We start from the raw sequence: 25,363 nt of genomic DNA on the forward strand, positions 1-25,363 counted from the left end.
GGCATGGTTCCGAGCTTGGCCCGAGCTGGTCTGCCCTCCCGCCGCACCTCCGCACCTTTCTTGAGCACATACGATGGCCCCATCCTCACGGGGCTGGCACGAGGAGGGCTACTGGACAGCTTGGCATGGCCCTCGCGGTAGTGGACAGGGCTGCAGGGGCGAGAGGAGCTGCGTAGGTGGGCATCATTGTCTGGCTCTGGGGGCAGAGAGGGGACTGTGCTGGGTCACAGCAGCCAAGGCAGCCAGGCTGGGAGTCCTCATGCCAGCTCTGGGGCCCAGGCCAGAAGAGGACCTGTCAGCATCTCCTCGTGGGACTACGCCCTGAACCCAATGGGGACAGGTTTTGCTTTTGGCAGCTGGCCAGTATGGGGCTCAGAACCCTTGACCTTGGTGAGATTAATACCACATTCTAACCAACTGAGCCAGCCTGAACCCAATGTGTATCTTCTGTCCTGTGCCCAACCCTGGCCCCAACAAACATACCAGGATGGTGTCATCCCTTAGATTTCCAGCTGAGAGCTCAGGGCTCTGCGGCAGGACTCAGAATTGGGCTCCAGCCTTATTAGCTAAGTGAACCTGGACACATCACTCAGCCTCTCTGAGGCTGACCTCTCACCTGTATCCTGAGTCTAGTGGTGGAACCCACCCCTAGGGTGGGCTACTGCGTGCTGGCATTTGGTACCCAGTAGGTACTAGACAAACGAGGATGTGACTCCTCCCAGCTGTCCTGCACAGCTCCCAGCCGTCTGATACCTGGTGTCCGGCAGGGGCTGGGGGACCGTGGTGATGGTGGCTGAGACTCCGTGGGCTGGTTGTAAAGGGTGGCCATGGCGGTGTCCACATCAGCATCCTCGTCCACTTGCTCTGAGTTCGTGCGCTGCTGGCCCCAGGAGAACTTGCGGTCCTTCATCCGCTCCTTCTCGGAGATGGCGCGGCCTGCCTCGTCTGGAATCAGCAGCTCTGTCTCGGCCTGCGAAGTGCCCCCGCCATGACTCTGCCCATCACCCTCACCCCGGTCGCTGTTTGAATCACAGGACAGGAACTCGTCCTCTGATGGGCTCCGGTCGCCCTCCCGTTTCTCATCTGTGTCGCTTGAGTCCGAGTCCCGAGCCTCTGTTAGTGCTGCCACCGCTGGCACCACTGGCTCCTTGAGCTCTTCATGCAGCTGATCCATAAGGCAGCGCAGGAACTCCTGGGTGTCCTGGAGCAGGGGACAGGAGAAACCAGCCTCAAGTGCCCACTGCTGCCGCCATCGAGGAAGCCAGCCAGTGCCTGGCAGGTCCCCGGTCCCTTGCAGCAGCTTCCCATGGCACTCCTGTCCTAATCCCCATTCTACCAAAGAGGACACTGAGGCTCAAAGAGGCTAAGGAACTCCTCCCAAGACACACAGCCATAAGGTGGCAGAGCCAGATGCACACCTAGGTCCATCCAACTCCCCAGCTCGTGCTCGGAGTCACCTGCGACTGCATCGAGCTCAGTGTGGGCGGGGAGAGAGGAGGTGGCATGTTCAGCCTCTCCAGGTACCTTGCTCTCTAAAGCAGAGGCCGGTGGGGGCAGGCAGGAGCCTGGGGAGGGATGAGGGGGCCTGACTCTGACAGGGCTCAGCTGAGCTGTGCGCTCCCCACAGGCCAGGCCACCTCTGTGCCTGCCCCTTCCCTGGGCTATCCCTGCTCTCCCATCCTGCCACCAGCCCCCACATGCCCTCCCTTGTCCCCTCAGCTGTGGGTGCCCACACTTTCCCTTGCCACTATGACACTGTGACACAAGCACAGGCCCTGGAGGCAGGACCTCACCTTCCTGCAGGCCTGGGCATAACCGGGACCAAGCTGCCTTTTCAGGAGGACTGGGTCTCAAGTCACAGTAGTGACAGTTTTTTTCTGACCACTCTAGGACCAGGTCACCAGGCCAGCAGGAAGCCAGGGCAGCAGGGTTCTGGCTGATTCATCCACTGGGCCCAGCTGAGCCACGCACTTGTGCAGGAGGTGCTCTGGAAGGCCAGAGGATAGCGACAGCAGCCAACCCCAATAGCTGGGAACACTTGGAGTAGTGCTGGGCCACCAGAGGAGAACCTGGATTCCAAGTCCAGCCCCACCCCTGCCAGTTCCTGACCCAGGTGTCAGAAGCAGCACCCCCGGCCCAAGTCCTGACCCAGAGGGGGCAGGGGTCATGCAGCAGCCGGAGCCAGCTCCACACCACAAATAACAGGGAGGAGCCTGTCTCTCTCGGTCCTAGCAGAGGGAAGGGAGGGCTCAGGGCAGATTTCCTCAGGCAAAGTGTCAGACTCCAAGATCAGAGGAACTGACCACTGGCTTATGTCACATCAGGACACACTGAAAGGTCCTTTCAAGAAACAGGTCTTCATAAAAAAAATAAAAATAAAAAATAAAAAATAAAAAAAAAAAAAAAAAAGAAACAGGTCTTCAATATGCCACCTACTTCTCCCTCTGGGCCTTCCTTTTAACAGAAGTACTATGTGTTCCTCACCAAAATCTCAATCCATGCAGAAGCACGAAAGCATCCTTTGCCATTAAGAGAGGACCACAGCTGCCTCTGCGTTTCAGACTCAGAAACAGCCCCTGCATTATGTCCAAGAGTCAGAGAAAGGAATGCTTCTCCTGGAGTCCAGATGGATGTCATGCAGCAGCCGTGTGGCCTTATGTAATGGTGTCCTCACCCAGAGCTGAGGGCAGCAGTACAATGAGAGACATGCTCAGCTAGGCCCGAAAACCATCCCTGCCACTCTGTGCTATGTGACCTGAGTGAGGCATGGGACCTCTCTGAGACTCACCTCCTTCCCTGTAACATGGGGATGATGACAGTGCCCACCGCATGAGAGTACTGTAAGGATTAAACAGGGCCATACTGCTGTGGCACGTCATGTAATAAATGGCTACTGTGAATTTGGATCACTGTGGATGTTGTCACTCCCCAAAAAAGAAGGGTGCTCAGGTGTCACTGGGCTTCTTAGGCAGAAGCCTGGTGTTCCTCCAAGCACAGGTGTGAGCAGAAGAGTGCCTAGCAGCCCTCAACCTGGGACAGGATGGCGGGCAGAGACAGGGACAGGAGGAGAGAGTCAGAGGCATCCTCTGAATGACTGCTGTTCTACATGCAAACCCCACACTTGGGAGCCCAGCTCCTCTGCCAGCCAGTGGGGACGCTCCTGCCACACGGCAGTCTGGGACAGGACGGGACCACAGGAGCCTCAGCTGGGGGCAAAGAGGCACACGCAGGGCTGGCCCCGTGGCTCACTCGGGAGAGTGCAGTGCTGTTAGCACCGAGGCTGCGAGTTCGGATCCTATATAGGGATGGCTGGTGCACTCACTGGGTGAGCGTGGTGCGGACAACACCGTGCCGAGGGTTGCAATCCCCTTACCAGTCAGGAAAAAAAAAAAAAAAAAAAAAGAGGCACATGCAGCTGCACTTGCTTCGTCCTGGTCTTGCAATTTTATAACACAGAAAGATACGGTTGGTTTTGAGGGGATTCTCTGGATTAAAGTTTTTAATAAAAACTTTTACTTTAATAAAGGTACAACTCTGCCTGTGGTTTGGGGAACAAGAAACCATGTGCTGCTCTGAATGCAGAACTGAGGGGCATGGATACTGCAGCGAGGCTGCCTGAGTCCAAATTTCCCCTTCATCATTCACCTGCTATGTGATTTGGGAACGCGACATGGCCCCGAGCCTCAGTCTCCCCATCTATAAAGTGGGGTTAAAGCAAGTGTGTGAGTTTTTTTTCTCTTAAGTTAATTAATAAAATTTTCCTTCTTTCATTTTGAAAAAGAAATAAATAAGATGGGGTTAAACACCAGAAGGTTGCTGAGAGGCTCCCACGTCCTCCCACATGCGAAGGGCTTAGGCCATGACAGCCTGGGCCATGTGATCCCTCAGCAACACTCAGCTGCTGCTGCTGTTTTCCACTCTGGTTTTGGCTTCAAAGCCAGGCCTGGTAGGTAACCGCCCTGGGTGTCCCCTGGGCAGCTCAGATGGCCTACCTGCTGGGCATAGCCTCGGAACATTGGGTTGACCAACTTGATCCCGTGAGACAGGCTGGTGGGGATCACGTAGCTTGGCCTGTAGGAAGACCACACCTGTTAGTACAGGTGGCCTATCTTGAGCTGCTCAATCCTGAGAAGCAGGCAGGCAGCCAGGATGGCTGGACCAGACTCAGAGGCATCTCCCAAAATCTTGGGAGGTGCCACCAGGCCAGGAGCCCCAACAAGCTCACATGTCACTACAGTCAAGAAGGAAAATGTCAAGTCATGGCTGCCTTGGTCCAGGACGAGAGCGCTCACCAGGATGGCATCATTTCCCGCTTGTCCATGACAAGCCCACTTCACACATTACGAGTTTTCATTCTAAAACATTTACTGTGGTTTTTCTCATTTCAAATGCAACACATGTCCATTATTGAGAAATCTAAAATTTCACAAAAGCACAACAAAGAAACACCACCACTAATGCAACCACCCAGAGATAACTTGCATTAAGATTTCCAGATCTTTCTGTGAAAATACAGACACATATACAAAAGTACATACAGGTATATACTTAAACAAACGTGGCTTGTTACACTATAGGAATTATATTATGTCATACTGTTTTTAAATCAGCTTCTACACTTAATACATTTCTATGCACTCACTTTAAATTATTCCCAACCTTACCAGGAAAGAACTACGTAAAAAAAATTAAATTAAAAATATTATTCCCGGGCCGGCCCGTGGCTCACTCGGGAGAGTGTGGTGCTGATAACACCAAGGCCTCAGGTTCGGATCCCATATACGGATGGCCGGTTCGCTCACTGGCTGAGCGTGGTGCTGACAACACCAAGTCAAGGGTTAAGATCCCCTTACCGGTCATCTTTAAAAAAAAAAAATAAATAAATAAAATAAAAATATTATTCCCAACTTTGACTTTTCCTGGAGAAACAGATTGACCCCAAGCTTCCGGTCTTTCACTTCACATCACACTGAGCCAGAAGCCTCTGCCAGTCAGCAACAGCCACCCTCTTATGAGCGAACACACACACACACACACACATACACACACACACACACACACACACACACACAGTCACCACACACACACACACACACACACACACACACACAGTCACCACACACACACACACACACACACAGTCATCATACACATACACACACACACACACACACACACAGTCATCACACACACACACACTCTCTCTCTCTCTCTCTCTCTCCCTCCCTCCCTCCCTCCCTCCCTCCCTCCCTCTCTCTCTCTCTCTCTCTCTCTCTCTCATGGCTGAGACCCAGGACCGGTCACAGCACGTCCCTCAGCATAGACATCTTCAAATTCTAGCTCACCTTTCATGTGACCTTGAGTAAGACACTTGGAGCTCTCTGTACCTCAGTTTCCCCATTTGAAAGCAGGCTTGCTGTAAGCGTTACATGGGAAAAGTAAAGGCACGTGTTCAGCTTGGGGCTGAATCCACGAAGTGCTCCATCAAGGGGGCTGACAGAAAAGCTACACACAAACCTGCCCGAGGTCAGGGACTCGGTCACTCACCGTTTCTTGTGCCAGACCTCAGAGACCAGCTTCTGGTAACTCTTGCACAGGGCTGGCTTCTTGTCTGTGCGCACCAGGCCTCCACACTCCAAGAAGAACTGGGTCAGTGGAGGGCTGGGGGGCAGGGAGAGGGGGCCAGGACAGAAGAGAAAAGAAGAGGGATGTGGCATTGTTTAGGAAGAGCTGGGTAGAAAAGCAAAAGCCCTGAGTGCTCGTGCGGATGCACAGAGGCCCCCAGGATCTAGAAATGCCTGCAGATGACTAGAAGGATCCCACCTATATGGGCTGCACTGTGTCCCCCCAAAATCCATATGTGGAAATCCTAACACCCAGTACTTTAGCATGTGACTATATTTGGAGACAGAGTCTTTAAAGAGGTAGTTAAGTTACAATGAGGCCATTAGGGTGGACCCTAATCCAATCTGACTGATGTCCTTATAAAAGGAGGAAATTTGGAAACACCAGACACACATGCACACAGAGGGAAGACCATGTGAGGACTCAAGGAGTGGCCAGCCATCTACAAGCCAAGGAAGAGGCTTCAGAAGGAACCAGCCCTGCTGACACCTTGATTTTAGACTCCCAGCCTCTAGAAGTGTGAGAAATAAATTTCTGTTGCTGAAGCCGCCCAGTCTGTGGTACTTTGCTATGGCAGCCCTGAGAAATGAATGGACCTCCCTTTTCCCCTGGGGCAGATGTAAGCTTTCCACTGGAGGGCCGTGAGGCCAGGGGACAGCTGCGGCATACACAAGAGGAAGCAGCTCCTGCTCCTCCCACTGGCCCATGGTGCAGAAACCTTCCTGGGCCTGAAGGTGTCTTCCCCACTTACTCTTCACTTGTGTTTTTAAAAGTTACCTTATTACATAAAAAATATACATTTATTGTCAAAAAATTATAAAATATAGATAAGCAAACAATAATAATTGACCTTCATCCTGCCACCTGAAGATAGCTACTTTGAACATTTTGAGACTTGTCCTTCCAGACTTTTCTATGCACACACACCCATTCCTTCCCTCCCTCCTTCCCTCAGGGATATACTGAATCCCTACTAGGTTGGAGACCCTGTGTCAGGCATGGGAAATGTCCCTGGCCTCATGGAGTTGACAGTGTATCCTCAATGGAGAACAACATTTCCCCTAAAAACGGGACCACACCATATAGAGCTTTATAGTCTCCTTTTTTGCCTACTTCTCAGACTCTGAACCCCTCCCTATTTCAAAAACATTGCCTTGCATCTTTTCTTCCTGCACTCGCTGTAAGGCTGGGCAACAATGAATTTCTACTCCCTTGCAAATAGGCCTTTAAATTGTTTCCAATGAACAAGAGTGATGAGGGGCTGGCCAGTTAGCACACTTGGGAGAGGAGTGTGGTGCTGATAACACCAAGGCCAAGGGGTTGGATCCCTGTATGGGCCAGCTGCCAAAAAAATGAATAAATAAAAACAAAAGACTGATGAACCTCCTTACACATATACACAACTTTCTCAACATCTCTGGTTATCTCTTTAGGATAAATCCCGACTGGGGGGATTGCTGGGTCAAAGGGCATGAGCGATTTTTAGGAATTTTCATGTGTATCCTGTACACATGTCTGCAGGCAACACATCCAACATGGGTTGGGGGCTGCTGCTGCTGTTTCCAGGGCTTTGCCAGGACAGCTCCCAGCCCCTACCCCTCAGGTACGTGACGACCTACCAGTTGGACAGGGCCTGCAGGGCAGCATTCATGTAGCAAGAATTCCCAACGTTCTTCATGCCTGTGAGGCCTGGGAAACAAACACATCAGGGGAGGGAGAGGTGAGTGCCCTGTGCTGGTGAGGAAACCTCACAGGTCACACTTGGAGCTGAGATGTGGCCCTCAACCCCAGGACCCACCCAAAGAAGGACATGGAAATCTTCCAAGGAAGTGAATGTGGTTCTTGCTCATGACAGCTACAGTATTAAATAGATGGACTCCTTCGCCCCCATGCAGCCAGGCCCTCTGTCCCCACCATACAGACGAGAAGCGCATGCAGGGAGGGGCTAGCCTGCTCAAGGTCACGTTGCTGAGAGAGGGGATGAGCATAGCCAAGTGTCTAGAACCTCAGCTGAGTGGGCTGGCTGGCCCTCTAAGGGAGGCCGGCTCGCAGCACAGGTTATCTGTCACCCTGCCCTTCCATGCCTGTGGCAGCTGGTGCAAGCAGAGACAAAGACCCCAGAACTTCCCACCTCTAACAGAGGCCCCGCCTGGCCCAACAGCTTCCCTGTCCTGGGACCATTACCTCGAGGTTTCAGGTCATCGTCCTCTGACTCAGACTCTCCCTCGTCAGCCACAGCAATAGGGACAGCTTTCAGAGGGTGGCAGGGTGGCGGAGAGTCCTGTGTTAAAGACCCAGAGTGAGGAAAGCCAGGAGGATGGGGAGGGAGGGAAGCCCAGCCCCATAGCCCTGAGCCTGGACCAAGCCACCCACCTGAGCAGAGGACATTGTGGAAAGACTGGGATTGGTAGCTTCGCCCTGGAAACTCCCCAACATATTTTTTATTTGCAATAATGAATGCTAATGATTTATGTTAGGAGCTCCAGTGGCACAATTGGTTAGCGCATGGTACTTATGATTTGTTACTTATGATAAATTTGGGAAAAAACAGACATGTAAATTAAAACACCACTGACAGAAACACTGTTAAAAGTCTACATGAATATATGTAGACTTTTAACTGTTAATACACATATACACATAAAAGTGGGATATTGTGTGGGTTGTTTTATAGCCTGTTTTTTGTTTCACAACATCCACCATGTTCACACATGTACTGAGCACCTATCATGTGACTGTCTAAACGGGGATGAGAGCTGCACAGTACCCTGCTGCTCTGAGGGCCCTTCTCTGGTTGACACATCACCAGGTGGTTTCTGGGTATTTCCCACAGAGAAGCACACTGCAGTGACTACTGCAAATCCCTTAGGATATGTTTTAGATCTGGGATTGCCAGGGGCCATCTGCGACCCTGTTCTGCCCTCCCCATGAGACCTGGAAGGGTCTACACAGCCCAGGACCCATCCCATCCTCTGCACTTATAGCCGCCCCACGTCCCATGAGCTCCTTAAGGGAGGCCCTACTCTGAGTCACCTCTGCGTCACCTTACCTCCTCACAGAGCCCTGGGCACACAGCTGGGCTCAGTGAGCATTTGCTGACATGAGCTCCTCAAAGTCACCTGAAAACACACTGACCCAAGAACAGACTATGTCTGGGACCCACTGACCCATGTTCCACCTATACTCGGGTCACACTGCCCCCATCCTCAACACAGTGTCACCACTGCGCCCGCTTACCTGCTCTGAGAACTTGGGCAAGGAGCCTGGCAGGGGGGCCGCCTGCCGATGCTCCAGGAACACTTCCTTTTCACAGGCATAACACCACACCCGGAACGTGGTCAGGTTCACTGTCAAGTTGTGGTTTTTGGCCTAGAGGGTAAAATCCAAAATAAGGTCAAGAATACACTGGCCTAACAGGTGCCCCAAACCTGCACTGGAGCTGCCTCTGCTCTCCAACCTCAGAAAGAGGCCCCATCAGGACAGAGGCTGGAAGGTCAGTTTTTGCTCTTCCACCAGCCGGGAACACCTAGAGTTACCATATATCCAACAGGTGCATGTCAAAGTGTTTTACCTGCATCCTCTCACTTCTTTGCAGCAACACTGCTATGATTACCCCCATTATATAGCCCCAGCCTTTGAGGCCCGGAGCAAGCAGCTGGAGCCTGTGAGGCCCAGAGCAAGCAGCTGGAGCTGCAGTTGAACCCCAGGCTGTCTGACTGTAGAGCCCATGTTCTTGGCTGCCACACTCACCTGGGCATGAATGGTGCTATGGTCAGCAAAGGATTCTCCGCAGCCAACATAGGGGCAGGCGACCTGGGGAAAGAGGGAAGCAGAGTGGACTGGGGCTGGCCAAGAGGACAGTGTCAATGCAACGATTCTCTGACTCCACCCAAAGTCAGTGTTCCCTATCTCTACCCAACAGAACCCAAAAGGGATTGAGGCTCTGCCATCCTAAAGGAACACAGGACTATACCCCTGAAGTTCATGTTGGGCAGGGATGGCCACCATAAATGCTGCCCCTGCCCTCCAAGGGAGAGGGACAGTGCGTCCTGGGCTACTGCTGTCCTGCTAGAAGCCCAGGAAGGGTTGTAGTGGGGCCTGGCTGCTTGGGGTCCAGACCCTCTCCCTCCACCAAAACCCAGCTTCTTTCTAGTTATCAGGAACCACATTTTTGGTGGGGGATCCTGGGGCTCGTAGCCATTTTCTACTGGCAGATGCTGAATGGACATCAGGTATACAAAACAAGAATGGTGAGACAGTAGGGGCCATAGCACAGATAACTCAGTGCTATGGCCCCTACTCCACAGATGGGGGAACAGGGGCCCAGGGAAGAGACAAGACTGGCTCAGGGAGAGATTGACGCTAGAAGCAGGGCCAGGGCTCACAGCCAAGATGTCTGTCACCACACATGTGCCAATGCGAATACAGAACTCAGTCTCTTAGGAAAACAGGATCATTCAGCCCAGAGCCTTCTCCTCCCTGCTCTGTTCTCTTGCCATTGTTGATGGACTCGCTGACTCTGATGCCCTGTGCCCCTGACCAAGGCTTCCCACAGTGCCCACTGGGGACAGACATTCCCAGCCCAGAGTCTAAACCAAGCTCACACCCACAATGGCTGCAGGGTCCTTTACCTGGAGACAGGCCCACAGGTTGGGCCCGCTGACACCACATGACTGACACGTTCCCTGCAGGAGTCAGAGAGAGAGAGTAAGTGAGAGCAGCCCTGGGGGGCTGGGCGCCACACTCCTGGCTGGTGCTTACTCATCGCTGAGGGTCTAAGGTGGCCCACCCATCTAAATTAGGTCCCCAGAGGCACTTTACACTTGACTTTGAATGTTTTTTTATCATGCGCCTGTAAAAACATTTTCAAATAAAATCTTTTAAAACTTCAACAAACAGACCCCATAATATACTCTCTCATCACCTCTTTTATTCTTCCTTTATTGTACTTATTTAAGCTTGTCTCCCCGCTTAGACTGTGGGCTCCATGAGGTGGGGTGGACCATTTTGTCCACCCCTGGGAATTCACAGGGCCTGGTACAAATTAGATGAATATATCTGTCGACCACAAAACACCCCTGGGTTTCCAGTGCTCTGGATGACAGAGCCTGCTCCTTGTCTACCAGCATCCTTTCTCCCCTTCTTGCTCTAATAATAGAATGCATGAATTTTAGCTGAGCACATAGCCAGCCAGCTAAAGACTATGTTTCCCAGCTACCACTGTGATCGTATGGTTCAGTTCTAGTCAACGAGATGACAACTAAAGTGACACGTTCCACTTCTGAGCTGTGTGCTACCCCTGCTCTTTCTCTTCTTACCATTGGCAGGAATGTAGATGTGATGGCAGGAGCTGAGGCAACCACCTTGGACTCAGAGATGGAAGCCATGTGTTGAGAACAGCAGAGTGCCCTACCAGGCCTACCTACCTCTGGTCTGCTCTATGAGAGAAAAACACACTTCTATCTCATTCAAGTCACTGTATTTCAGGGTCTCTTTGTCACAGCAACTGCCAACTGAGATCCTACAACACCTGATATGCTTCCATCAGTTGGAAGAAGAGTTCTAAATAATAGTCTCTGACAGCAGCTGTATCACCAGGCTTAATCAGAGTGACAGCTGACACCTGGTGAGGGATTACAGGGAACCAAGTATCCAGCTAAGTCCTTTCCACATTGCTTATGTGATCCCCACCAGTCTGTGCGGCAGGTCCCCCAAGATCCCCTTTTCACAGATGAGAAACAGGGACTCAGAGGTTCATACCCCTGACATAGAACATGATCAAAAGGTGAAGCCAAGGAGCTTGGGCCCCAAAGAAGGAAGGTCATCAAATCTGTCACCAAGAAAGGCTAGTTTCCCCCGAGGGTGGCCATGTCAGCTCCCAGGCCTCCACAGAAACCTCTCATTCTCACTAAACCCAGGTTCTGGCTGTATCTATAAAAAGGCTGAACACAGAACTCTCAATAGGCTTGAGGGGAAGCAGCTCATCCCGTACAACAGAGCTGAGACCCACACTCTGTGATTTAGGGTCTGTCTCCCATCAAGGATGCTGTCGGGTGACAAGAGACCAGTCAGTCTGCACAGCAGACTCAAAAGCCACAGCCCATGACCTTTCTGAATTTACATTTTCTGATTTCACAATTCACTCCATCTTCCCAGATGTTTTTTTTCCTTTCAGTCATTTGAATTATAAAAGTATTGTATGCTTGCTGTAACAATTCAAATGATATATGTACATACTGCATATGAGTTAAAGTACAGTATATAATATATAATACATATACATGTGCTTCAAAAAGTTTGTGGAAAAATAGAATTAAAACATAATATTAATCTTTCAAAGACAGACACAGAGAGGAGAAGGCTGTGCAATAAGGGGGGCAGAAAAAAAAAAGATAATATTAATCTTTCCATGAACTTTTTGAAGATCCCTCAGATACACTGTAATGATTTGAATCTGTCCCTCCATACATTCTCCTTATACAAACATACAGGCACAGATCTCAGGGGGGTGATTTTCAGTAAAAATAAGACATACAATACATATTTCTCTGTAACATGCTTTTGTCACCTATGCATGGTCATCCTTCTAAGTTTGTACATAGAGACCACACCTCATGCTTTGCAGTAACTGCACAGTGTCCCACACTATGGACACACTATAATTTAGCCACCATTCTCTTCTTGATGGATATTCAGACTGTCACCAGTTTTTCCCTTTTACAAGTAATGCTCATAAATACTGCTGTAACTTTTAAGTGGTACTTACATCTCTACTGGATAAATTCGCAGAGTGGAATTGCTTCTCTAAAGGTTACAGGGATTCCCAGCCCCACCACAAAGTGAGGGGTCCATTTTTCTCCATAACTGTCAGCTCTGAATGTGATCAGTCTCTGTTTCTGCCCATCTGAAAAATGGGCAACATCCTTGACCACCAGCGAAGTTAAGCAACCTTTCCCAAGTTTCGTGGCTATTTGCATTTCCTTCATTGTGAGCTGCCTGCTCATATCCTTGCCCCTTATGAGTATCTTAAAACAGCGCTGGTTTTACTTTATAACTTTCTGGATACCTAGACAGGTGCTGAAGACTCTGACGCGCAGGCCCGGAGCTGCCCCACACTCTCGGTCTCCCTGCTCCTGGGGCACTAACACGCTTCTCAGAGGCTGCCGGTCCCAGCCCACATCTGCCAGTGCTCTACATCCCTCCTCTCACCTGGTTCATCTCCTCCCTGCTCTCAGATTCCTCTAATTCCTGTCTTCTTTGAGGAGAAACTCTCCAGGTCGGTCTCACTTATTCCTTGGTGCAGACTCGGGAAAAACCCCAGCATCCAACCATGCAAATGCACCCGAGCCTCATTCTGTCCCTCCTTCATGCTACATGAGATTTGGCATCACTTCAAAAGCAGCTATGGGGGTGGCAACTTATCTCAATTAGTTAGAGTGTGGTGCTGATAGCACCAAGGTCCAGGGTTCCATCTCTGTACTGGCGAACTACCAAAAAATAAAATAAACAAAAACAGCTATGGACACTCCCACCAGGCCCATGACTAAACCATCTCAGGCCAAAGCCCACCAAGGACCTACCGACACAGTGAGGCCAAATGACCAGCCTTAGGTGCCTGGAAAGGAGACCTGGTAATATGTCTAGGAATCCGACCCAATCATCCCACTGCTGGCAATGTGCCCCATGCATGGTTCTGCCCATGTCCACGATGAGATCTCTACGAGGCCACTCATTGCAGCATCGCTTGTACCGGCGAGAGGCTGCAAGGAGCCCACAGAGGGTCAGTTATGCCCACACAATGGAACATGATGCAACTTCAGGACAAAGAAGGAAAAAGCTGTATCTACGTACTGAGGTCGAAAGAGCTCCAAGATACATCATTATGTGGATAAAGCAAGGTACAAAACAGCTTCAACAGTATGCCAGCATTTATGTAAGAAAGGGCAAAATTAAAAGTGACTGTATCTACTGGATTTCGTATAAAGAAACTCTGAAAAGATACAAAACAAATTAATATAAGTGGCTACCTAAGGGTGGATGGGAAGGGTGGGCATGGGGTGGGAGGGGACTTCGACTCTTACTTTCTTACGTTGTTCCATTTCTGAACCACAAGAAAGTGCTACCTTTTCAAAAAAGTTCAACTTAACAAAAACAGGATGACACAACACATCCTCCCACTCAGAGAAGAGGCCCGCCTTCCCGCACAGGCCTCCCTGAGCCTCCTCGGGTCTGGCTGCAAAAATGCCTATGGGCTCTGAAAGCAGCCTGCACTCCCTGCCTCAGTGCACCCCCTCCCCAAACAGCTAATGGACAGAGAGCATTAGTGGCTCCCAAACAGCCTGGTCTAGGCTATAATTAATAGTTGTTTGGATGCAGCCCCGGAAGGAGGCCTCCCAGATGGCCGCCAGCACCCTCATCTATGCAGAGCCTAAGTGGAGACCGTCAGGGCCAGCTCTTCCACTGCTTCCGAAATGGCCTACCCAGGAATGCCGCAGCCCTGTAAGGTCTGACCTTTACCTTAGATTTGAGCAGCAAGTCCTCCTTGGTCACTTCCCCTATGGAGTCAAGGTGAGGACAAAGGTCCCTGGAGTCTCCCATTCTGGCCTGGAATCACCTACAAGAAGACACAGGAATCCTGGGTTAACAGTGGCCACTGCTGGTGGGAGGCGGGGGAGGCTAGTGGTTAAGTGAACAACTTTGGCCCCATGTCCTGGCTCTGCCACACACCAGCCAGTGACCAGGGAAGCCACTTAACCTCTCTGAGCATCACACTCCTTGTCTGAGAAGATAATAGCTGCCCCCATGGGTTGCTCTGAGGATTCCTGGAGACAAGGTATGTCAGATGACTGGCCCAGGGTCTCACGCAGGGAGAACCCCTGGCCGAGTGTGAGGGGTGATGATTAGAATCCCTGGTAGGGAAGATGCAAGTCTTGCCTACAGTCAGGGAGCTGCACGCCAGAGAATCCAGAACTGTGGATGCTTTTTAGAAGGAGGCCAAATCATGTCTTGGAGATGACTCTACCCAAGGGGGGCAGGTGGACAAGGGGCAGCATGGGAAGGCTGGGTTCAAAGAGCAAGCGGCAGATGCTGACTCCGGTCTTCTGTGAGCAAGCAAGACCTGAGACCACGAACCCCGCAGGCCACTTCTCTCACTGCCTGTGAGACCTCCACCTACTGGAACAGCAGAACAGGCAGGCAAAGTGGCACTGCCTCCAAACAGTCTGAGAACAAGGAGAGTCGGAGAGAAGGGCAGGCGAACAGCTTAGAGCACAGTCAGGAAAAGTGTTCAACAAAATGTCAACAGTGGTATATCTGGGTAATAGGTTTCAAGTAATGAAAAAAAAAATAGCTTTGTTGCCTTTGTTTAAATAATACACACTCCTCAATGGTGGCGAACTGCTCTGTACCTTGATTGTGTGGTGAATCTAACTGTGTGTCAAGACTGCATAGAACTGAAGACACAAATAAGTGCCTATAGAACTGGTGAAATCTAAATAAGCTCTGTGATATCTGTACCGACGTCACTTTCCTGGTTGTATCACAGACATATCAAAGATGGGTTATCCCTGAGGAAACCGGGTGAAGGGTACTTGGGATCTTCTGGTACATTTTTGCCACTTCCTGTGAATCTATAATTATTTCAAAAGGAAATATTTAAAAATAAGTAACTAAATAAATGCTTCAGCTACCTGATATTTTAGCAATATCATATCGAGGAATCTGACTGCTGATACTAGCTCCAAACTGCTGCCAAGAAAGGTCCAAACCAACCAAAGATGGAGCCAAGAGCAGTTCAATCAAAGATGGAGGCTGTATGTCCACCCAATTCAGGAGGTGGACCCCGGGCTCCTCCTCTGATCCTACTACCCACCCCAAATGGTCAGCCAGGGGTCAACTGGCCCAAACTCCCAGCCAGAACACGAGTTACTGGCACTGGTTAGGTGTCAAGTAACAGGCTGAGTGCTTTCCATGCATTATTTCATTAAAAGCTCTCCTGGCAATCTTTGAGGTATCTGTGATTAGCTCCATTTCACAGACAAGGAAATAGAGGTTCCTTCTTGTTTGAGGTCTCACAGATAGGAAGGATAGAATTAAGGCTGAAACCCAAGTTGGTCAGACTCTTAGCACCCCATTGACTTGCTCTCTCTTTTTAATTTATAGAAAATTTAAACATGCAAATGCTGGCAGAACCGAGGGCCTGGCTGGTTAGCTCAGAGTGCAGTGCTATCAAGTGTTTGATCCCTGTCCTGGCCAGCTGCCAAAGGGAAAAAAAAAAGGTAGGCAGAAGAGTATAGTGTACTCTCGTGCACCCAGCTTCACAAGTGAACAATCATGGCCCATCTTGCTTCATCCTGACCTCCTACATCCTCCTGCTTTTGTAGCAAATCCCAGACACACATGAAATCACATTTCATCCACGTAGGTTTTTCTAAGAGATAAGGACATGAAAAATAAACAACCCCATAGCCAAATTCCATTATTTCACCTAAGGAGAAAAATGCCTACTTGCTCCTTGGTCCTTTGGGGAGCAGGCTGTGGGCCTACCTCTTGGCACAGCAGCGCCCGCAGGAGGCAGCCAGCATCCGCATTCTCCTCAGACAACTGTGAGTGATGAGCTGGGTGGTCTGGAGGGAGTGGAAGCCTCTGGCAAGGAACCTGAGGGATGAATGAGCACATTTCATTCAGTTCTGTTGTTTTAAAATCACTCTTAGAGGCTAAAAGTAGGCCAGAATTCCTCCTAGGAGGGGCAAATGAATTTTGGGATATTTGGGATATCTGGCTAGACACACCCCCAAGTCGCACCCCCAGGTACAACAAAAACACACCACTTCCAGGACAGCTACAGAAGGCTTAGGCAGAAGTGGTAAATGCGGTCGCCCCTCCCAGGGGCTGCTGACCCTCCACTAGTCAAATGCTGGGACATTACCTTTATGATCCCCTGGAGAGGAAACCTTCAAGGGTCTGCAGGAGTGGGCCGCAGAGCCTCTTTCTATTGCCTCCTCAAGCTACCACAGTCCGTCAACCCTCCAGACAGGAAGGCCCAGCCCCTTTTACACATGCCACTGGGCCCCTCAGATCATCCTTTGAGCCTTACAAGGATCCTGTGCTGCTCAAAACCCCTGGCCCACAAGCCTTAAGCAACCCCAGGCTACAGGCACACCCAGGTTGATCAACATGTCACAACTACCCCCCTTCTTGACAGGACACAGTCTCCCAGACGTGGGCAGTTCAAAGAGGGAGAGGCAATTAGACGCTAACATTTAAAACAGTCACATGACAATGATGGGGTTCAAGGTTCTAAATTCCAAACCTCCTAACTTGAAGCCAGGTTTTTAGTTTTTTCAGTTTCTGCTCAGGCCAAGTGCCCTGGGTTGGCGCTAGTCCTATGCTATTTTAAGCTGCAGTACGTAGTTTTTTAGTGTCTCTGGTATGTGCCACATCTCTCTAGCGGGACAGCTGGGGAGCCCGGTTATGACCTTGATGCCCAGGACCAGGATGATGGTGACAGGCCCACTCTTGATTCACAAGTGCAATTGGACTTAAGTTCCTGGGAATTCAGAGAGAAAAACAAAGCCCTGTGGCTAATAACCGTCAATGTACTCTCACTATCCCCATCTTACAGATGAAGAAACAGAATTGGAGCTTAAGTAACTAAGGAACTTGGCTAGTAAATTGGGGTTGGGAAACTTTTTCAAAGGGACAGGAAGTAAATATCTTAGATTTTACAGGCCACATCAACCTTTGGCACACAGTCTTTTTTCTCCCCCTAATCCTTTAAAAATAATATATTTTAAAAAATTCTTAGGGAGAGCATGGTGCTGATAACACCAAGGTCAAGGGTTCAGATCCCCATACTGGCTAGCCACCAAAAAAAAAAAAAAAAAAAATGCTTAGTTCATGGGCCATATGAAACAAACCTAGCCCATTGCCATAGTTTGCCCCCTGTTCTAAGTCACCATGCTGTTGGGACTCCTGAAAGCAAGCCTGGATCACTGACATTCCATATCCAACTGCACACAAATCACCAACAGTTTAAAAAAGGCAAATAGCTCCTTCTCCAGCCAGCCACCAAAAAAATAAATAAATAAATAAGGCAAATAGAAAAGAACAGTCAAGAGGGTTAACTTGGCTCCAGATTTATTCTAAGTAAATAGTCAAGGTTGTGTGCAAAGACAGAATAACAAAGATATTCACTGTTACACCAGGGGGAAACTGGACATAATCTAAGTGAACAACAGGCAATTGGATAAATAATGACGCAACACACTGTTGTATCACACAAACACTAAAAATGATGATGTTGGTTAGAATGCAGTGCTGATAGCACCAAGATCAAGGGTTTGGATTCCCATACTGGCCAACTGCAAAAAACAAATAAATAAATTCAGGAAAAAAATGATGATGAGTATTGAATCTTCCTATTCATTAAATTATATTAGATCTGAATAAATGGAGAGATATACCATGTTCATGGATTAGCAGACTCAATATTGTTAAGACGTCCATTCTTCCCGAACTGTCTACAGATTCAAGGCAATCTTAGTCAAAATTCTGGCAGGCTTTTTTGTAGGTATTGTCAGGTTGATTCTAAAATATGTACAGAAACACAAAAGAGCTACAATATCCAAAACAATTTTGAAAAATAACAAAGTTGGAAGACTTATACCACCTGACTTCAAGACTCTTTATAAGGGCCAGCCCGTGGCTCACTTAGGAGAGTGTGGTGCTGATAACAACAAGGCCATGGGTTTGGATCCCTATATAGGGATGGCTGGTTAGCTCACTTGGGAGAGCGTGGTGTTGACAACACCAAGTCAAGGGTTAAGATCCCCTTACCGGTCATCTTTAAAAAAAAAAAAAAAAAGACTTTTTATAAAGCTACAATAATCAAGACAGTGTGGCATTGGCTCAAACACAGACATACAACTCAACAAAACAGAACAGACAGTCTAGAATTAGACCTGCACGAATATGACCAATTGACTTTCAACAAAGGTACTGATGTAATTCAATGGGCAAAAGATGACTTTTTCAGAAAATGATATTAGAATGATTTTCACATGGAAAAAAAAATGAACACCAACCCCTACCTCCTATCACACATAAAAATTAACCAGAAATGGATCACAGACTTTAAAAAAAAAAAAGGAAGTAAAACCCTAAAACTTCTGGAGTAAAATACAGGAAAAAATCTTCACAACTTTAAAGTAGGCAAAGGGCACAAAAGGCATTAATTACAAAAAGAAACACTGATAAACTGGACTTTGTCAAAGTAAAACATTTTTCTTTTCAAAAGACACTGTTAAGAAAATGAAAAAGCCAGGCTGGCCAGACAGTTCAGCTGGTTAGAGCATGGTGTTATAACACCACGGTCAAAGGTTCAGACCCCCACACCAGCTAGCTGCAAAAAAAGAAAGAAAAGGCAAGCCACAGACTGGGAGAAAATGTCCACACTACTCATATCTGACAAAGGGCTGTATCCAAAATATATAAAAGAACTCTTATAGCCCCCAAAAGAATAAATGACCCAGTTTTTTTAAATGGGCAAATGATTGAACAATTACTTCATCAATTACGAAAGGTTAACAAGCACATGAAAACAAGCTTAACATCATTAGTCATCAGAGAAATGCAAGTTAAAATCATGAGAAAACACCTTACACCCCCAGAAGACCTAAAACTAAAAGACCCACAATACCAAGCATTGCTGAAAATGGGAAGGAATTCTCATATATTCTGATGGGAATGTAAAACGGTATAAAAAGCTTTGGAAAACAGTTCGGCAGTTTTCCACAAAGTTAAATTCACACCTATCAATATGATATTGTAATTCCATTCTTAGATATTAAAACATAAAAACATATGTCTACACAAAGAATTACATACATTCATAGCAGCTTTATGCAATAAGAGCCCAAAATTGGAAACAACCCAAATGCCCTACAGGAGAATAAAGCAAACCACCTGTATACTCACATAATGGAGTACTAGACAGCAATAAGAAAGAACTGCCGATATGCACAATACGGATAAATTCCAGAAACATTAAACTGAGCAAAAAGTCATGTTATATGACAGACAAAACTAACCCATGGTGAATAGAAATTGGATCAGGTACCTGAGGCAAAGGGTGGGGATACACTGCAAAGAGGCAAGAGGGAACTTTCTGTGGTATTGGAATGTCCTAGATCTTGATTACGGTGTGGTTTAATCAGCTCTATATGTCTATCAAATCTTAAGAACTATATCTTTAAAGTGTATGCATTTTGTTGTATATAAATTATGTAAAGTAGATCAAAAGCATTTTAAATCAGAATAGACAAAAACTGAAAACAACCCAAATAACCATCAACTTGTTGAATGGACAAATTGTGGTATATCCATACAAACTAATATTACTCATCAATCAAAGGTAACAAACTACTGATACACATAATATGGATGAATCTCAAAATAGTGATGCTGAGCGAAAGAAGCCAGCACCCCCCTCCAAAAATATATAGTACATGATTCCATTTATATAAAATTTTAGAAAAAGCAAACTAATCTATAGTGACAGAAGGCAGTTCAATGGTTGCCTAGAGCTAGGATGGGGAGAGGGAGATTGATTGCAAAGAGGCACCATTTGACAAAACTCTCATAAGGCTACATTTTATTGGATATAAATTAAACCTCCATACAGGTGATTTAAAATACTGAAAAAACATAATCACACTTTATACAAATGACTGAGACTTATCATCACCATTGAGAAATCTCAGAACAACACCGAGTAATAAAACAAGCCACGCCACCTCACACCCATTAGGACAGCCACCACAAGAAGTGCATGCTGGCAACGGACAAATCGGAACCCTTGTGCAGTGCTGATGGGAATGTAAAATGATACAGCTGCTATGGAAAACAGTGTGGTGGTACCTGAAAAGTTGTAAAGTGTAATTACCATACTATTAATAATTCCACTTCTGGGTATGTACCCAAAAGCACTGAAAGCAGGGATTTGAAGAGATATTTGTACACCCATGTTCACAGCAGCATTATTTGCAACAGCCAAGACATAGAAGCAACCTAAGTGCCTACTGAGGAATGAACGGATAGACAAAATGTGGTCTATCCATACAACGGAATATTATTCAGCCTAAAAAAGGAAGGAAATTCTGACACATGCTATAACATGGATGAGCCTTGAGGACATTATGTTCAGTGAAAGAAGCCTCTTTGTGAAAAGGCAGATACTGTCTGATTCCACTTATATGAAGTCCCTCGAGTAGTCAGATTTATAGACTGAAAGTAGAATGGTGGTTGCCAAGGGCTGGGGGAAGCAGGGAATAGAGAGTTGTATAATGGGGCTCACTTTTGCAAGATAAAGAGTTCTGGAAATGGATGGTAGTGATGGCTGCACAACGACGTGAATGTACTTAATGCCACTTAACTGTACACTTAAAAATGGTTAAGATGGTAAATTTTATATTATGTGTATTTTACCACAACTCACAAAAATAATTTTAAAAAGAGTTGCAGAAAGGTTTAGTATGACACTACTAAAAAGATTTGAAAAAGATGGCAGGGGAGACTATCATGACATGAAATACTCAATGACCAGGAAAGATGCTGGTCACTGTATCTCTGTCCTCTCTCATCCTACAGGTCTCAGCTTCACTGTCCCCTGAACAGCCTGGCCACCCTGTTGAACCCAGTCCCATCCTAGGCCATTATCCCCTCTTCCAAGGAAGGCCTTCTGTCTGCCCCGGCCCTTATTTGGCAGGCTGTCATCATTTTGGTCACTTATCCATTTTCTTGTCCGTCTCCTCTGAAGTGAGCTTGACGGTCAGCTCAGTTGGTTAGAGCATGATGCTGTAACACCAAGGTCTGGGGTTTAATCCCTGTATCAGCCAGCTGCCAAAAAAATGTTTAAAAATGTAGGCCCCCTGAGGGCAGGGATGTCCCTCGTGCTCACTCTGTGTCCCAAATACCTAAAACAGCACCTAGGACACAGTAACTTCTCAGTAATTATTTGCTGAACAAATCAAAAGTAAAAAGTTACATGACACCATTTTAGTAAAACCCATTTTGGTGAAATAATGTTGTGTTTTACACCCAGAGAAAGAACACTGTCACCACCTCTGGAGGATGGGATGGATTTTACTTCCTCCTTTTTTGCTTATTTGCATTTTCTACAATGAACTTGTGTTGCTTTTGTAATAAATAACCTAATAGTTTACCTAATAGTTTACCTTTAATTACTTTTAGTTTTCAAAATAAGAAAATAAAAAGAGCATGTACCTGGATTCCTTGGTACATTGCTCTTCCCCAGAACCCCTGAGGGCAGTCTGGGGGACACAGCCTCTGTCACCCAGAGCTCCCCAGTCTTCTCTGCCAGGCACATAGTGTGAATGAGACACTCGAAGTCTAGTCACTCAAACAGGTTTTCAGAAAAGGGGCAGCAGTACCCGAGTGGTCCCAGGACCCCAAAAGAGGAAACACCTGAGCTGCTATCTGGACAGCTTAAAAGCACACCTTTCCACGTGACTCATTTGGTCCAAGACTTGCTCTTAATATCCATTTTTGCTTTATGTACCTTTAGATTGGATTAAAATTTTTCATCTTCTCCTACCTGTCCTGAAAATAGAAACAGATATTTTTGTTTGGTTGTAATAAAATTGATATACACCTCTGTAGAAGCTGGAAAAGAGACAAACATAAAATGAAATAAAAATCAAGAAGATGCTTGTAATTACGTAAGGCAGTGACAGAGACAGCTAGCCCTAGGTTCAACAGTTCACTCTGTCACTAGCAAGTTTGTGACTTTAGAGAAATCATCAATCCTCAGTTTCCTCATCCATAAAATGGAAAGAATGACAGCAACCAGGCTTACTGAGAGGATGAATAGGCCAACACACAGGAAACACTTGGCATAATGACTTCTGGTCAGTGGACTTTCAGGGTGGCTCAGATTTTCTATTGTTCTGCATGGCAAGAAGGCTCAAAAAATGTTTGGTACTATAATTTGTGTCTCTGGCTGTATTTATAGATCAGGAAACTGAAACTGGTAGGAATGGAAGTCACATGCCTGAGCTCAGACAGAAGGACCCCTCCCTCAGAGCCCGCAGGCTGACCAGCCCAGCAAATCAAAGGTGCAGTGCTGAGGGCTGGCCCATGGCTCACTTGGGAGAGTGTGGTGCTGATAATATCAAGGCCGCAGGTTTGGATCCCTATATAGGGATGGCCGGTTAGCTCACTTGGGAGAGCATGGTGCTGACAACACCAAAGCCATGGGTTAAGATCCCCTTACCGGTCATCTTTACAAAAAAAAAAAAAGGTGCATTGTTGACCTAGTCGGACACACAGCAGGTGACTGAGACATGGTAGCTCTGATCCTCCCAAGCTACTTTTTAAGATCCAAGCTCACTTCCTAGTGCTTTTGACAGGAAAGAAAAAGCCAGGAAAGGCAACCCCCTGGACTAGAGCAGAGCCTTGGACAGCTTTCCTGTTCTGAGGCAGCTGGCACCTGTGAACCCTAACCTTTGCTAAGCACCTCTGCTTTCCAGCGACTTGAAAAGTTTCTGTGTCAACAGAGGCTTAGAAACTGCCCCAGATAAAACATGCTAAAGAGACATGACACTAAAGAGACATGACAAAACTGGATCAGTGACCAAGGGGGACAATGCCGTAAAGAACATTACTGAGACAATTGGCAAATTTGAATATGGACTACACGTTAGATAACAGCATTTGTTACGGTCTGAATTGTGTTTCCCCTCCAAAATCTTAGGTTGAAATCCTAACCACCAGTACCTCAGAATGTAATTGTATTTGGATAAGGTCTTTAAAGATAAAATTAAGTTAAAATGAGATCTTTAGGGTAGGCCCTAATCTAATCTGACTGTATCCTTATGAGATGAAATGTGGACGCACAGAGAGGCGCCAGGATGCACACACACAGAGAAAAGACCACGTGAGGACACAGCTGAGAAGTCAGCCATCTGCAAGTCAAGGAGAGAGTCCTCGGAAGAAACCTAACCCACTGGCATCTTGATCTTAGACTTCTAGCCTCCAGCACTGTGAGAAAATAAGTTTCTGTTGTTGAAGCCACCCAGTTGTGGTACTTTGTTACAGCAGCCCAGGAGAATGAACACAGTATTACATCAACATTAAAGCTTCTGAGGATGAAAATCATTCTCTAGTTCTGTGACATAATATTCTCATCCTTAGACAATTCCCCCTGAGATATGTGAGATATGTGTCTGCAGCTTACTGTTACATGCACCAGCAGTAATAATAATTATGATGACATTAAGTGTGTAGAAAAAGAGAGTTACAGCAAATAAGGCACAAGGTTAATAACTGGTGAATCTAGGTGATGGGCAAATGGGAGTTCATTGTGTTATTCTTGTAATTTTTCTTTAAGTTTGATTTCTTTCAAAATGGAGTTTTTAGCAGCTGGCTGGTTAGCTCAGTTGGTTAGAGCGCAATGTTAAAACACCAAGGTGAAGGGTTCAGATACCCTTACCAGGCAGCCACGAAGAAAGAAAAAAGTTTTAAAAGAGATTCCCTTTCTCTCATCTGAGATGGGAGCAGGGAGGGAGTCTTTTGGAAAATGAAACCCAGGCACAGGATCCAGGACCTACTCTGAGTGGGGCACAGTGCCCAGCGTCACCCATCCCTCTCAGGCAAGGACAGCTGTTTCTCATCTTATAGAGGAAGAGCAGAAGCTCTGAGACCAAAGCCACTTGCCTGAGATCACACAACAAGAAAGTGACACAGCTGAAAGTGAACAGGTCGTGTCTGCATCCACTGCCCTTCGCACCCATGCTTCTGTGCAAATAAATGGAGTGCGTATAGCAGGCATTTAATAAAGGCTAAAAGGAAAAGATCCCTGTGCTGCTGAAAGAACGAGACCCTGGGTTCAGACCCCTTTGAGAGCAGCTGGACCTACTGTGCTGAGTCTGCGAGGTGCCTGTCCCACAGCTGGCGGGTCACACCCCTCCCTCCTGACCCACCAGACCCTCCTCTCTTGGGGCACAAGTGCAGAAGAGAGAAGGCAGTCTGGCACATCCAGCAAAGGGCCCACCATTCCTGCTCACCCTGATTAAGGGCAGGCACCCCCGACCCCATGCCTGAGTGAGGAGGAAAGTGCCACCCACCACAGGGGCAAAGCTGAGGAGCAGGGCCTGGAGAGGGATGGTCAGGCAGCACATCTGGACTGGCTGCCTCAAGTGCCTGTCATTCATTTTCCCAGAGGTTCTGGCTACATCCTCCTCCTCCCAAAGAGGAATCAGTCAGCTCCTCAGGATGGGGAAGGTGACTCTGCTGAGCCTCCTACCCATGCAAGGATGCCCACGAGCCCTGCCCACACTGATCCCCACACACCCATCCCTGCACATGTGTGCCCGTACCCCTCCACGTGTCCCTCTGCCCCTCAGAACATGAACCCTTCCTTCCGCCCTGCTCTACTCTCTCCATTCTACCTCCAAACAACTCCATTCTCCCTAAATTCCAAACACACCCCACCTCTTCCCTGAGTCCACCATCCTTCTGACACAAAGGAGATCCCTCAGGCCTCCCCCTGCCTTGACAAGCCCTGCTCCCCAAACACCTCCAACTCTCCTCATCCACTCTCCAGCCCTACCCACCTTGTCCCCTGCTGCCCCCAAAGGGCCCCAAGTACTGGAACCGACCCTAACTGCTTGGTCATGAGCTCCCACCCATGTGACTCCACTGGATCCTCACAACCACC

General features: G+C 47.7%; 1 protein-coding gene across 5 annotated transcripts in view; it reads right to left on the reverse strand.

Annotated features, from left to right (window-relative positions):
* USP20 (ubiquitin specific peptidase 20) overlaps window positions 1-25,363 on the reverse strand; it is a 38,480-nt gene that overhangs the window by 10,030 nt on the left and 3,087 nt on the right. For 3 of the 5 annotated variants that reach the window (XM_063081767.1, XM_063081770.1, XM_063081766.1), the window contains exons 2-12: window positions 16,171-16,281; window positions 14,143-14,239; window positions 10,257-10,310; window positions 9,376-9,438; window positions 8,863-8,994; window positions 7,810-7,906; window positions 7,245-7,314; window positions 5,548-5,661; window positions 3,993-4,071; window positions 754-1,201; window positions 56-196 (exon numbers count right to left, since the gene is read on the reverse strand). In XM_063081767.1, the coding sequence (XP_062937837.1) occupies window positions 56-196; window positions 754-1,201; window positions 3,993-4,071; window positions 5,548-5,661; window positions 7,245-7,314; window positions 7,810-7,906; window positions 8,863-8,994; window positions 9,376-9,438; window positions 10,257-10,310; window positions 14,143-14,223 (1,279 nt within the window). In that variant the 5' untranslated portion in view covers window positions 14,224-14,239; window positions 16,171-16,281. Of the gene's footprint in view, window positions 1-55; window positions 197-753; window positions 1,202-3,992; window positions 4,072-5,547; window positions 5,662-7,244; window positions 7,315-7,809; window positions 7,907-8,862; window positions 8,995-9,375; window positions 9,439-10,256; window positions 10,311-14,142; window positions 14,240-16,131; window positions 16,282-16,552; window positions 16,821-25,363 lie in introns of those variants that run through there. The other 2 variants (XM_063081768.1, XM_063081769.1) reach the window with 2 other exon arrangements.

This window comes from Cynocephalus volans, chromosome 17, assembly GCF_027409185.1.
Source record: "Cynocephalus volans isolate mCynVol1 chromosome 17, mCynVol1.pri, whole genome shotgun sequence".
Lineage (NCBI taxonomy): Eukaryota > Metazoa > Chordata > Mammalia > Dermoptera > Cynocephalidae > Cynocephalus > Cynocephalus volans.